Source organism: Sander lucioperca, chromosome 10 (assembly GCF_008315115.2).
Source record: "Sander lucioperca isolate FBNREF2018 chromosome 10, SLUC_FBN_1.2, whole genome shotgun sequence".
Classification (NCBI taxonomy): domain Eukaryota; kingdom Metazoa; phylum Chordata; class Actinopteri; order Perciformes; family Percidae; genus Sander; species Sander lucioperca.
Genome location: NC_050182.1, coordinates 13,938,107 through 13,952,899, shown reverse-complemented (window position 1 = coordinate 13,952,899; position 14,793 = coordinate 13,938,107). Strand labels below are relative to the sequence as shown.

Genomic DNA, 14,793 nt, shown 5'->3' with positions numbered 1-14,793 from the left:
TTCTTCTTCTTCCTAACAACCAGTTAGCCTTCACATTGTCTGGATTAGGCCTATTAATTGTTAACAATAACAAATAGGGCTGCTGGAAAGGCTTCTGTATTGTGCTAAAAAGCAAAAGTGGAATGTTACTAGTACATGTATTTATTATTTTTCACAATATTCCCCGGGTGGAAATTATGTTCACTTTATCACAACACATGAAACTAGGTTCACTTGTACAGTTTGGGGCTCTGTGAACATTTTTAGAAACGGAGACATCGCAAAAACTCTTCTGACGGCCATTTCACTTTCCGCCATAAGTGAATTATGTATTTTGTAACATATCTCCTGAACCAAACATGATGACATTAGGTGATGTGTAGGCCTACCACTTTGTTTTGATGGTTAAGGATTACAATGATGTTGAATGTATGATGCATTTCGGACTGGGCAATATCTCAATAAAGGCTATGCTATATGAGACTCGATATCGCCTCAAATTTTGGATATCGTAATATGACACAAATGTTGTAGCTTCCTGGTTTTAAAAGTTGCATTATAGTAAAGTGATGTAATTTTCTGAACTTACCAGACTGTTCTAGCTGTTCTATTATTTGCCTTTACCCACTCATTATATCCACATTACTGTTGATTATTTATCAAAAATCTCATAGCCAATAGTCAGCCTGATACATTATCGCCGCAATATCGACATTGATGTTGTTGGTCAAAAATATTGTGATGTTTGATTTTCTCCATATCGCCCAGCTTAAGTTGCATCCAATATGACATTAACAACTTAGCTTGTGCGAAACACTTATATGTTTGTTTTGTTGTTTTGTTTTTCCACAGTGTTATCAGACACTTAGAATATTAATATCTGAGCCTGTCAGTGTCAAAACGAGCACTTTTGTGAAGGTAAATACAAGCTGCCGACTGCAGCGATCTTGCTTAATACTGGACCAATGTCAAAGGTTGTTATTCACATCAGTCACTTAGACACAAAAACATAGGAAAATAGGGTCCATGTTGAAAAAAAATGGTAGTTAGCTTTTAAGGCAGTGAACGTCACAGATTTAAATGGGCAAAATTTGGTTCAAACACAGGGTGGCAGGGCTCCCTTTCTATTTAACAATTTCAGAAGACTGCTCTTACAATGCCATCTTGTGGCAAATGTCAGCAGGGCCACAGCTCAAAGCTTTACCAGAGGAATCTTCAGAGCTTTTATAGGGGAAAGGACCAATGGCCATTGCAATCCACAACCACATTATAAACAACAACATCGATTGATAGACAAATGAGAGAGATAGAGAGAGAGATTTGGCTTTATATTTCCCATACAAAAAAAATGATATAATTAATATAAATCCATCAAAATATTGTGTCAATGTTCATATAACTGTTTATTGTGTTTTGTATAATGCAATGGCAAGATTGTTATTGAAACTTTCATGCTAATAAAGCCCCTTTGAATTGAATTTAATTGAATTTAAGAGAGAGAGAGAGAGAGAGAGAGAGAGAGAGAGAGAGAGAGAGAGAGAGAGGGTTCACTAAAGTTCAACTGGCGTGAACTCTGTGTAGATAAGCATTAGTTAAAGATAACCCAACACCAAAGATAGCCATTTAAAATATGTTCTTTCTTATACAGTAAGTCTACAGTTTGATAGTCCTAAGTCTGGTATTTCAAGTAATTTGTTAAGTGTCACAAAAGCACAAAACTATAAAATAACAGGCCTAAAGTCAGGGTAGTGCATGCTAAGGACAGATAATAGCTGATCTGAACTTTAATCTCATGGATTTGGAACTAGCATGTAATGTCCACATCACCTCTGTACCAATATGTAGCTATACTAGTCCATAGTACCATCCACGATCTGACATGAATCCATTGCAGAACATTCATAATATCTCTCTAAATCAATATTCATTTGGAATGGACACTCAGATGTATTTATCCAGTTTAAATTCAGCATCTATCATTCAGTTATTTCTTTTTACCTAAATGCTCCTATCAAACCAAGCATGCTGGCTTTAGCCAGCTGAAGCTGTTGCAGCAACATTTTCATTGTTTGAATATGCTTTGGAAAGACAGAATCCAAGATGGCACACAAAGCCGTGTTAAGCACTTAATATAGTAAGTCAAATGATTGTAAGACAAGTAAGACCATTTACACATCTGCTAAAGAAATTACACTTTCTTTATTACCCCTTTATTCATTGTTCCCAAACAAGGGGGTGTGGTACAATCAATATAAGTTATAAGTAAGTAGATAAGTAGGTTGCCATATAGTGACGTAATTGCAGACACGACACACTTTCCTACAGCTGTTACAATGTAAAAGTGAAGAACACAACACAAAATATAGTATATTTAAACAGAAATATACCAAAGGGATTACATTACATTATTACACTACATAATTTCCCCCATTGGGGATTAATAAAGAGTATAAATAAATAAAATAATAAATGTTACATAAAAGAATGTTAATCATTTGATGATTTGTAGACACATCTAGGCAGTAATTGTATTGGTTTGAAAAAGAAAAATGAAGTAACAGCCAGAAGGCCCCAGTATGATGACACAGGAACTACAGTATCTTGTCTGATGAGGTTATCAGGAGCTCCTTGGCCTGCTGCTGATTGTTACATACACTACATAAGGGGTGACTGCTAATATGACCAGGGAAGTGTCCAAGGCTCCAACTCACCCTCTGTTATGTAGCTATCAATGTAAGATTAAACTCCTGCGATCACCAAAAGATAGGGCACATAAAAAAATAAGATCAGTGCTCATGAATGACATACTGTATAATATATACTTTTAAAAAAGGAAAGAAGTTAACCACAAAAACATTACTTTGCCCAGAATAAAAAAAAAAACATGAAATCTTTATGAAACTGTTTTTCCAGTTTGTGTTGCCTGCTCTTTTATAGTTTTATCTTTATTTTGCACCTAAGTAAGTCACCCTCTGTTGTTTTTCTTTCTTTTAGTAGATATTATATTATATACTATATATAGTATTAGTCATACTGAAAGTATTTTATACTGGTGCAGTTGTGGAAGAAGTATCCAGATCTTTTACTTAAGTGTCAATATCTCACGGAAGAAATACTTTACAAGTGAAGGTCCTGCACTCCAAATTTTAGTATAAGCAGCTAAATGTACCTAAAGTATAAAAAGTGCAGGCCGAATGATTCCTGTCATTATTATATTGCTGAGGCATTAATGTGTACGCAGCATTTTTTGTTGTTGTAGCTGGTTGAAGTGAAGCTAAATTTGACTTTATATACAGTTGGGTGGTTTAATTTATACAAATAATAACAATACATCATATTTTAAAAGTTTTGTTTGTAAAACCTTGATCTTCAAAGTCACTCCAGCTGTCAGATAACTTATATTATATGTCTGAGCATGACATTGAAATACTCAAGTAAAGTACAAGTATTTAAATGTACTTAAACACAAAGTGAAGTGAATCAATCTCTGTTTCTCTCTCTCTCGCTCTCTTTCTGTCTCACACATAAACACACACACACACACTCACACTCACTCACTCACACACACAAAGTGGACTTTGTTTCTATCGTGTGACAGCTCTCAAGCATCAAGGTTCAGCCAACTCAAAGACTTGTCGGGTCACTTCTTTACGTAGGTGGTGATTAAATTGTGATTAGTCATGATTAACTCATCCTCTGGAGCTATAAAAGCCTCCGGCTCTCTGACAGAAGGCACCATTAGGTCAGAGAACCCCAGGAGTTAAGGTATGTCTCTTGCTGCTTTCCTTTGGTGTTTCTTATACTTTCTATGGCTGTGGACAGAAATGTATTGTTCATACATTCGTGGAAAACACATTGACTATTACTTACATTTACTAAATGATCTGAAATGTCTGTTGCTGCTTCATCACAGTTTGCCACCATTTTATTGTAATCTCTGAAACTTTCTATGTCATCTGAATAATCCTTTAACTTTCTTCAGGTTTGTCTTGCTCATCTGCAGCCATGAAATTCTCCCTCGTTGCCGCTCTTGTCGTTGTGCTGGCTGTTGCCTATGGTAAGACATGTTTTCACTGATAAAAAAAAAAACTATTTGATATACGTAATGTATTTGTAAGATCAGATATAGACTATAAAATATATAAACTTAACTTCAGAATATCTGCTTCATTTTCTGCACATCAAAACCTTTTCTCTTGACATTTAAGTAACTAAAAACCTTGATTTTAACTTGACCACTGTGCAATTTAGAAACAGTAATACCTTTCAGTGGACAATTTAAAAAGAAATCTACAAACCAAATTCAAAGGGTTTTTAACACAACAGCAGAGAACTAGTGCTAATCAAATATTTGTATTGTGTGTGCATGCCTACCCTTCAATCGGATGAACTGAAGACATTACTGTTCATGTTTGTAACTGTCTTCAGGCTGTGCAGTGTGTAAGTTTGAATTACAGTAAGTGGATTTAGATAACGAACAGTAAATGTGTGTTCACAGGCACTGAGGCCGGGTCAGTGGTGAAGCGTGATGCCCAGACTGATTTGGAGAAGCTCACTCAGCTCATCAATGACATGTCTGCCAGCATCACCAGCGCCACTCAGGACATGGTGGAGAAGGTGAAGGCTCTGGAGGTGACCAACACTGCCCAGTAAGTAACAACCAACAGACAATTTTTTTTTCTTATGTTCATGGTTGTTTTCTGCACAAAATATTATATAATAATAATAATAATAATAATGATAATAATAATAATATATTTTGTTGGGCTGCAGTCAATTTTGCTCTGCTGTGCTTGGAATTGTGATCTAGGCATTTAAAATCACTGTTCCCCTCTGTGTAAGTGACAGATTGGATAAGGCATTCAGTGAAATATTTCAAGCATAAGCTCTAAATGTAAATGGCCAGCGTTAAGTGTTAACATGAATGTATGACCGCTTCATTTTTCTTAGAACAATGTGGTCAAAATGTCATATAGAAGTTCCAGAAGTGTTAATTTTCCCCCTGCAAATTGATTGACTTTAATAATGACTTTACTTATTCATGTTTTGATATATTTTATTAGCTATACACATGCAAGTTTATTTATTTGAAGTTTAACATATTGAGAAATTCCACAACTGAGAAAACCTGTCTCTGAAAACAATAAATATGTCACTTTTCAGTCAGTTTTCAAGATAAAAAAGTCATATTTATGATGTAAATTACATGAGGCTAAAGTCTAACCACCTCTTGGGACCCACATTATCTTAACCTATAACCTGGATTGAATGCATGCATAAATACACACATTGAAGCAATAAGTAGTCAATCACAGCTATTTTTCTCAAAAGACTTTCGTTAAGAGTCACACTAATACATTTTCAGGCAAGTTCACTTTCCTTTATTAAAATACAAGTCGGAGTCAGCAGCAGTGATTAACAGAAGTCGCTTCCTCTACCTTCCACAGGACTTACATTGAGGAAAGCAGGGCTCAGATCCAGCCTCTGGTTGATAAGGTCCAGGCCGAGGCCGCCAAGCTGCAGGAGCAGGTCAAGCCCTACATTGCCAACATTGAGGATCAGATCAAGCCTCTGACCGACAACTTCCAGGCCCAGGTCCAGCCTCTGACTGACAACTTCCAGGCCCAGGTCCAGCCTCTGACCGACATGATGGAGAAGTTCTTCCAGCAGGTGATGGACCAGACCAAGGCCCTGCTCCCCCCCCAGTAAAGCTTGATGTTGGTTCATTCCAGCTGCAATAACACTCCTGTTTTGGTTCTGTCCAAAATGCATAGCTGGTGTTTGTCCGTCTCCAAGTTATCTGAGATGTGATGTCTGAATGTTATCAATAAAGGTGTTTGAAAGTCATCATTTTGAGCTGACGTATTCTTTATTTGGACCATTCTAGGATCAGACCTTTCAGGGGCTCAGCACCTAATGAGAATCTGACACGGATACAGTGCTTTGCAAAAGTGTTAACCCCCCCCCCCTGCTAAATCAGTAATTTTACTGGATAACAATGCATATATTTATTTATTATAATTTGAGGATAAATGTCAAATATTGAACATGTGAAAAAACTACGAAAGTCCCTTTATGGACTACCAGAATCAAATGAAATAATAATGAGGTGTAAACAATAAATAAATAAAAATAAAAAATAAACTTTCCTTGGCTGGGTTACAGGTGCATAGTATTAGCGACAGCGACACAGGATATTAAACCTGTTTAATTTCAGCTTGAGCCCCCCTAAAAAGGGTCTAAAATCGCCACTGATTTGGACTTATATGACTGAAGCTATTTAAGCATTCTGAGTACAGAGGTTAATTTATAAAAAATAAAGCCAAAAGGCAAGTAATCAAGCTGAAATGAAATATATTGAAGCAGAATATGTCGATAAGTTGAGAGTCGAGAAGTCAATGTCAATATTACCTCTGACCTTTGGGTCATTGGTGTTTTCCATCATGGTTCAATATTCTGAAGTAGGCTGTCAAATAGGTTAGAGTCCAGTTTACAGCGTGGATAAAATCTGATTAATGAGATTAACTGAAATTGATGGATGTATTGACTTTAGGTCAATAATTAACCTACTACACAATCAGAATGTTAACCACAACAAGTCTTCTTTTTTTTTTAATCACAACAACCTTAAAGCTTGGAGAGAAAGAAAATAAAATCACCTCCACCAGCGTGTTGTAAAATAAACAGATTAACAACAGATGCACTTGCACGATCAATGTATAATTTGGACACATCTTAAGCCAAGTCAATCAATGTCTTAGAAAAACCCCAAATACTAAAATCATTTTTGAATTTTTTTCTATTTGAACAATGGGTTCAAAACTATAATAAGGTAATTTACTTCACAGTCTGTGTTTCTTAACAGTCTAATTCCACCTCTTGTATCCTCATGTATGCTGCCATCCCATTCACACAGAAGGAACAGAGAAAAACTTACCGTGAATTGTTTGGACGTGAGCCAATTTAAATAAAATTGGAATGATTCATTGATTTTCACCCAAAATTGTGCAGCTTCCCCATGGAGATAAATTGTGATTTGACCCAGTTTAGTCAGTGTTGTGCACAATAGTACATCAAGGTGTACAGTAATTGCTGCTCATCTTTCTTGGAAGGCACCCGGAGCACTCGGTGTTTTGTTATGCAACTACTCAAAGGGAAATTGGAGCTCAGTGTCACATTGAGAGAAATTGTCACAGATTTGGCTTGAGTTCAAGCTTGTGTCTCAAAGCAGTGAGGGAGACAATGACTTGTTGTCAGTTCAACCACATAACAACAAAATCACTAGTCTTCCATGCTGCTATGGACTTCCTCATCCAAACGGTGACGGCCATGAGATTTATAACTTTTAACAGCATTTTTCTAAAATTCATTCTTCGTCTCTGTAAATTAAAATCTTGTAAAGAATGCTTTTCTTTTTAAGCCAACTACAAATGCACCAATCAAATCATTACTGGGACCATTAGCTTTCTCGATAAAAGACATAATTAAACAACAGTATTATTCTCGAGTATTCTCTTATTCTCTCCAAGTTCTGTTGCCAAGCTCCAAGCTTACTCAAGGTGGCCTCCTTGAGCTAATGTGTGGTCCTGTGGAGACGAGGGAGGGCTGAAAGAGCTTTTGATACAAATTTCATGGCTCTCCTTCAAACCAAACTTTCGTCAGCACTCTCAAACTCTCTCGGTTGAAGGCCGGAGCCTGTTTGTCACAGAAGAACTGGCAGTGCTGAGCGGCCTTCTCCTTGTGCTTGTAGAGATTAAATGAATCGATGGGCAGCCTGTCAAATCTGTAAAAGTGCTCAAATCATGCTTGAAAGAAAGAAAAACACCTTTTATAGATGGAAAAAAAAGTTCTCCTGCAGTGGGTTATTATTTGAATTACTGCAATTATTTCTGTGTGACTATTCATTATCTTTCATCTACCGTTTTTTTGTATATTTGACAATCATAATCATAAAGTCATCATCTTGCATAATGTATTAACTGGTGGTACATATTTGTTCCCTTTTGCTTCTATAAATATATATTTATACTTCTATATATGTACTCCACCACTAAAAAGTGACACACAACATGCAGTTCACCTACCTTGAAACATGGAACCAACTGTTTTGTGTGAACCTGTGGAGGGTTCAGTGTGTTCTGGATGAAGGTAGAAAGGCTTGAAGCAGGGCCATGGGTTATCTGCCAGAACAAACTGTGTGATCCAAGGCTCGGTACAGCCGGAGACAATCCTGCACGCTGGAACAGAGAGAAAACACTCGCTGACAAGCTGTCGTTCAGTCACTGTGGTGTGATTTGATGTACTGACATCAGTGTTAATTAGTTCAGTTTCTGTTTGATTCAGCTGTCAGTCAGCGATGCTGCTGCAATAAAGTAGGTGAATGGTGAAGAGAAAGGATGCTGTAAGCATGTTAAAATCCTTTCCAGTTCAGAATTTTAAACCTTTGCTGAAATAATATTGAAATATTTACTCAGCCAATTGTTTATCCCTATTATGAAGTTCACACTGATTTAAGGCTGCAGTCTTACTAGGCTTTTTATCATCAACAGAACAATGTCCAAACGTTGCAGCTTAAAAGTAGAGCTGCAACGTTTAGTTGATCAAAAGAAAATTAATCTGCTACTATTTTGATCGATTAATTGCTTTAGTCCTTTTTCAAGCATAAAAAAAGAAGCAAAAATGCGATGGTTCCAAGTTTTCAAATCTGAGAATATACTGCTTTTCTTGGTCTTACATTAGAGCCAGTTGAATATTTTGAGGGTTTGGACTGTTGGTTTGACAATATAAGACATTTGAAGACATCACTGTGTGCTCTTGGATACTGTGAGAGGCACAGTAGACTAATTTTTTTTATTAATCAATAAATCGAAGAGAAAATAATTGGCAGATCAATTAGTAATGAAAATGATTGTCAGTTGCTGTGTACAGAATAATGGATTTTTGAATCAGATAATCTTTTCCCATCAGATACAATTGATTATTTATTGGAAGAAGCTACAGGAGGCTGCAAAAACTAATTATATTACATGTGAAAGTAAAACTTTAATTCCATAAACCAGCTCCTGCTGAACCTCAAATGAAAACTATTGCATTCATTTAACATTTCTCCCACTCGCATGTACTGCACTCAATTCCACATTGTCTATAACGTCTACAGGTCCCAGGTAAGGTCTTTATGTTGTCAATAATGATCAATAATTTAACATGAATAATAGAGTTTTGGACATCGGAAGTCACCTTTTGAGGAAATAACCTACAGTCAGTTATTTCTCACTGGCACTTTGCCATTTTGTTAATGCTTTAGCTGGACACATATAACAGGGATGGACAGATACTTACAGTAATGGACACAGAAAAAGCACTTTCATTGTACAGTAGGTGTTATTCCAACATTAGAATTATGACATGTGTATGTCATAAAATTATATGCAACATATTAAGAGTAGGGTACAAATAAAGCTGCCTAGGAAATGGCTGTTGGCAGCAGGATTGTCCTGTCATTTTTATACATGTGCTTTACTTGCTTGTTATTTAGTTCTAGCAGATAAAAACATGTTTTCTTTCTTGCAACAGAATAAAAGACAAAAATAAATCTGTTTTTCAATCTTTGCTGTCATTGCCTAAAGAAAAAGTGACTTATTATTTCTGCATTCACAGCTCTGCATTCACGATTTATGTAGAATTTCATTGTGTGAAACTGATTCCTGCTGAATTTAAATCCCAACCATGAATGCAGAGGATAATGTGAGTATTTACTGAAACTTGATAGCATGTCGGCCAACAGTGCTGCCATCTCACCAGGCTCTCTACACAGACAACCGTGTGTGTGTGTGTGTGTGTGTGTGTTTGTGTGTTTTTGCTTGTATTTGTATGTAAACAGACTGTATTTATATTGCACTCTTCTAGAGTTAACGACTACGCTTTTACATAGTACAGGAAACCTTCACCATTCAAACACTGTGGCCGAGGCTGCCATACAAGGTGCCACCTGCTCATCAGCTAAATATTCACACACATTCACACGCCAATGAGGTGCAGCATCGGGAGCAATTCAGGGTTCAGCGTCTTGCTCAAGGACACTTCGACATGGGACTGCAGGGCCAGGGATCGAACCACCAACCATCCGATTGGTAGACGACATCTCCACCAACTGAACCACAGTCGCCTGACATGCTGTAGATCTGTGCACACATCTACAGTATGTCAGTGGGGTGTATGCACTAGTCTAAGGTGTGCATGTTTGTAGATAACCGCCTGTTTCTGTGTGTTTTTAAATCAAAATGTGTGTATTGTAAATTATTTTCATGAGAATGGTTAAGAACAGCCAGATTTCTCAGGATCTTTGTGCAGTTTGATGTGAAATACAGGAGTGCAGAGACAGAATGGACCGGTTGCACAAATGAGAAAGCGGTTGACACTGACAGACAATGACAAGACACGAGTTGTAGAGGAAAAATGTGTCTTTGGATTGGCAGAGCAAAATGGTTGCAATGAACACTACAAAAACAGTAAATATTCAAAAGGCGATACAGATATTCTCGGAATGACAGTCATAACAATAGAAATATATACAATATAAGGAAAGACACACTGATTTATCGAAATGTGAAATTGTTGGCACTTACCATTTCTGAATTAGGCACCTGGGGTCATCCACAAGGGCGTCAATTGCAGGCGCACAAAAAAAGAGCAATTTGTACTGCACAGAGAGAAAGCAGAGTCTTTGTCAAAAAAATTAAACTCACTTGAATTCACAAAAAGGATTTTTTTTTTTTTCATGTACATAGGCTCACGTAAAAGAGGCTAAAATGCTTTGGGGTTGAGAAAATAGAAGGTTTGAGGGGTCCAATCTTTCACACCCAGCGGTTAAAGACAACAGAGTCGATGTTGGCCTCTGAGGAGAAAAAAGGACACAGTCTGTCTTCAATGGCCAGGGAAGAAAACTGATAGATATGTTTTTGCTGGCATGGGTTATGTTTTTACTCAGAACTGACGGACAGCCCCTATGCACACAGGTGCTATTCAAGGAAACTGTGTAAAAGTGACGTCACTGAGAAAAATCTAGCCCACAAACCTTTTCAACGCTCAAGTCCTGCCCACTACATGTTCCTCTATTCATATTTTTTCCCATTTTCTCCTTTTTTCTCCCTCTCTGTATTTCCACTCTCTCCTTCTCTCTTCACTCTTTGTCTGCCTGTCTTTGTGGATTTGTACCTCTCTCTATCAGTTTCTCAGCCTATAACATTTCAACAAACTATAAGCCATAAACACACATCTGCTGTAAACTCACAGAAAACACTTACAGGCATCTCTATCTGTTTTCAGCTCCTGTCTTTAACACACTATTATGTCTGAGCATAAACATTGAAATACTCAAGTATTTAAATGTACTTAAATAGAAAGTAAGGGGGATAAATCTCTGCTTCTCTCCAACTCATTTACACACGCGCACACACACACACACACACACACACAAAGTTTAGTGTTTGTTTCATTTTGCTGAATGCACAACATGCTCTGAATGTCTTCGCTTCTCAACTATTTGTGTGGCTTTAACAAATGTGTGCAGCTCCTGTGAAACCAGCAAATGAAGCTTCCCCCAATTTTCATATAGCCCTCCAATTTGGAGCATGGCGCTCTCTCTCTCTCTCTCTCTCTCTCTCTCTCTCTCTCTCTCTAATGCTGAAACACCACTTTGTGAAATTACAGTACAATTTTGAAAAGTAGAAACAGGCAGCAGGCAATTCAGGTGCTCAGCCTCCGCAACAATGGAGTGTCAGCCTTGGTGATGGTTGCTAGGCGATGGAGGAAATACAATGGCCTCCTCTGAAACCAAAGGCCCTTAAGTGGACTGACAGGAGTGAAAGCACACATACACATGCTCTCAGAATAGAGCGATGCAGGGAAAAGGAGAGTGTAAGTGAAGCTGTGCACCTCTGTGTAAACGCTCAACCGAAATATTGCAGTTGCTGTTTAGAACATGAGGAAGGATTGGACTAAATAGGAGTGAATCAGGTGTTTACTTTGGGCAGCACACACTAGAAACTAGCAAAAAATAGACTAGTGCTAGTCCTGGACATGTGAAAAGCTATGTGTATGTACTGTCTATATGAGCTGTTGCTACATGCCTGTGTTGGATAAATACGTTGTGGGGCCTTTTTTTGTTTTCAAAGACGGCTTGGGACAACCTGATAGTGGGAGATAATGTTTCAGACGGAGCAATGTATTGACCAATCACATGGTCAATAGAACAACAATCAGTGGCTGCTCACGTCTGGCAGCCTGTCTGCCTCTCCATCTGTCTGTTCATTTGTTCGCCTATCCCTCCATCCTTACATCTATCTGCTGCCATGTGTCCCCCAACATCCATCCATCCACCTGTCAATCCATCCAATCAACCGGTTACTGAAACAACTTTGTGTCACTGCTTCATGTCCATCCGTACATTTTAAGCTGGACAGTGAAAAGAGGACATAATAATAATAATAATAATAATAATAATAATAATAATAATAATAATAATAATAATAGGTATAACAAGATTTGGATATGAATTGTTTGTAGTTTTTAACTCTGAAATCAATCAAATCCCCAGAAATATAAAGTTGAAATGACATTTAGCAATCCCCATTTTTCAGTCCAAAATAATCTCAGCCATGTTTGGAATTTTTATTTATTTATTTAAAAAGGAATTTGCTACTGTGGGTTGTTGTTCAAAGTTTGTGTCTCTTGTGTTAGTGTAGTCAGTGTAACGTCTGCCTGATAGAACAGGTGACATCACAGCTTTCACTTATAAATGAAGCAATCTGATTGGCTGTATGGAAACATGTTCTAGAACGTTACTCCGACAAAGATAGTTGGCGCCCTCATTAAACCAAACAATATAAAATATACATTTCTCTCCTTCGGTCTCTGATCTAACACACTGCATTCAAAGAGCAGATATGTTAACTTTTATTCAGAAACATTTATATGAAGAACAATCACAAGTCCAAGCAGCAAAATGAAGCCAAAATACAGGAGAAGAAAAAAAAACAACCTTGTCCTCTGGGTATGACAACTGCTGCGGCACTGTACTTTTGTTGGCCTACTGTTCCTTTGTAGCAGCCCAATCAGACAAGTGCAGTTTACCATGAGGTGTTTGACTGACTGAATATAATAACGTCACACAAAATACATTATGGTATGTTTTCTTCTCTCTCAGTCACAGGTCCTCTTGACAATCTGAAGCATCATTCTGTAGGGTAAACTGCATCAGTGAAAATAACCTGATTGTTAGTGGGGCTATATCAAATATATTTCAGTGAAATTAGCTGTATTAAGGCATCAAAGGGTGTATTCAAGACCAGTGGTAATATATTTATTTCTTTAGCAATAGCCATCACAATTTGGAGGTGTAGCTTGGATAATTACAGCCTGGTGGTTTGGGCTTCCTGGCCACGCCACAAACACTGTTCAATAAAATGAGTCGCCAGGCACATGCTGACCTTTTGAGACATTTTTAACAACCCTGAAAATACTAAGAAGGCCAGTATCTCTCTGAAGTACTCCCCTTCCCCTTCAATCTCATCCCCCCCTACACATCTCCCTCATCTGCTGGAAAATGAAGCACCACTTCAAGGCAGCGCTATTATTTGCTTCTTTCAGGGGCCCGGCCCCTGAAGTACTGCACTCAGTTAGGACCTGTAATGTAGATTCCATTTCAGCTGCTATTAGGCCTCATCCGTTACAGCAGACCGACCTGTTCGTTATTCCTTCCACTACTCTCTCCATCCTCCATGCTTCACCTCCACACGTTGCCATCCACCTCTCCTCCCCCTTCTGTTTTCGTTCTGCCATCCCTCCACTCATCCTCTCATTCCTCCTCGCTCCTCCACCCATCTGTCCCCCTATTCCATCCTGCCCATTTCTCCACTCCAGCACTCATCTGACCACCCCGGCTTCTTCCTCCCTTCCCCTCCCCCTCCATCCCTCCCTCCATCCACTCCTCTCCACTCCACTCCCATCCCCAGCCTTGCCCCCAGGGGAGCCCTGCAAACTGCTTATTCAACAACCGGCCGCCATAAAGATATGTAATGACATTTTCGAAGGCAAAGAGGCCTGTGTGGTTTTTAATTCATATTTAATGGCTGTCAGGCTAAATAGCCCACTATCCTAAATGGGAGAGAGGCTGCTGCTCTTCCACTTAAGACTGAGAGCCGTCTGCGTGTGGATATCTGCTGGCTGTCCAGATCAACTGCTGCTGCCTCTTTCCATTTGTTCTCCCTTTGAGAAATCACTCTCAATACAAGATACAAGCTGAAGAAGCTTGGCCATGAATTATCTTACAGCAAGAAGATAAAAGAAAAGCTTGGTTTATTTAAATTAATATCCAACATCATGGGAAGAAATGTGACAGTTCAGTGAGGCGGTCATCTTTAAGCCATTAAAGCTACATCATGAGCAGTGGAAGAAGTATTCAGATGTTTTGCTTAAATAAAAGCATCAATACCCAAATCTTTCTCAAGTACAGAAAAGTACAGAAGTAATATCAGCTAAATGTATTTAAATAGTACTCAGTACACAGCAGAATGGCTCCTGCCAGGATAATATTACTTTATTGCATTATTATTACATTTGCAATAAGCTTATTAAATATGTATCAGATGCAGATGAAGATAATTGTAACTACTGTATACACTGTTGGACAGCTTAATGTATACCAATTAGGGTTATTTTATAAACTTGTTTTGTGTGTAAAAATCTAATCGTTAAAGTAACTAGTATAAATAGTCGTCAAAGAAATGCAGTGGAGTAAAAAGGATAACATTTCCC

General features: G+C 38.0%; 1 protein-coding gene across 1 annotated transcript; it reads left to right on the top strand.

Moving 5' to 3' along the window:
* Positions 1-3,561: 3,561 nt before the first annotated feature.
* Positions 3,562-5,826, top strand: LOC116036105 (type-4 ice-structuring protein LS-12-like). Its single transcript, XM_031279565.2, has 4 exons — positions 3,562-3,744; positions 3,962-4,036; positions 4,478-4,628; positions 5,427-5,826. Exons 2-4 carry the CDS (start codon positions 3,985-3,987, stop codon positions 5,686-5,688), a joined length of 465 nt encoding a protein of 154 aa, XP_031135425.1. The 5' UTR covers positions 3,562-3,744; positions 3,962-3,984; the 3' UTR covers positions 5,689-5,826.
* The last annotated feature ends 8,967 nt before the right edge of the window (positions 5,827-14,793 follow it).

What these genes read in the sequence shown, in the direction of transcription:
- LOC116036105 (XM_031279565.2), top strand. Translation starts at nt 3,985, where the DNA reads ATGAAATTCTCCCTCGTTGCCGCTCTTGTCGTTGTGCTGGCTGTTGCC. An exon ending in TGTGCTGGCTGTTGCCTATG is followed by an intron (nt 4,037 to 4,477) that starts GTAAGACATGTT and finishes GTGTGTTCACAG; the next exon opens with GCACTGAGGCCGGGTCAGTG. An exon ending in GAGGTGACCAACACTGCCCA is followed by an intron (nt 4,629 to 5,426) that starts GTAAGTAACAAC and finishes TACCTTCCACAG; the next exon opens with GACTTACATTGAGGAAAGCA.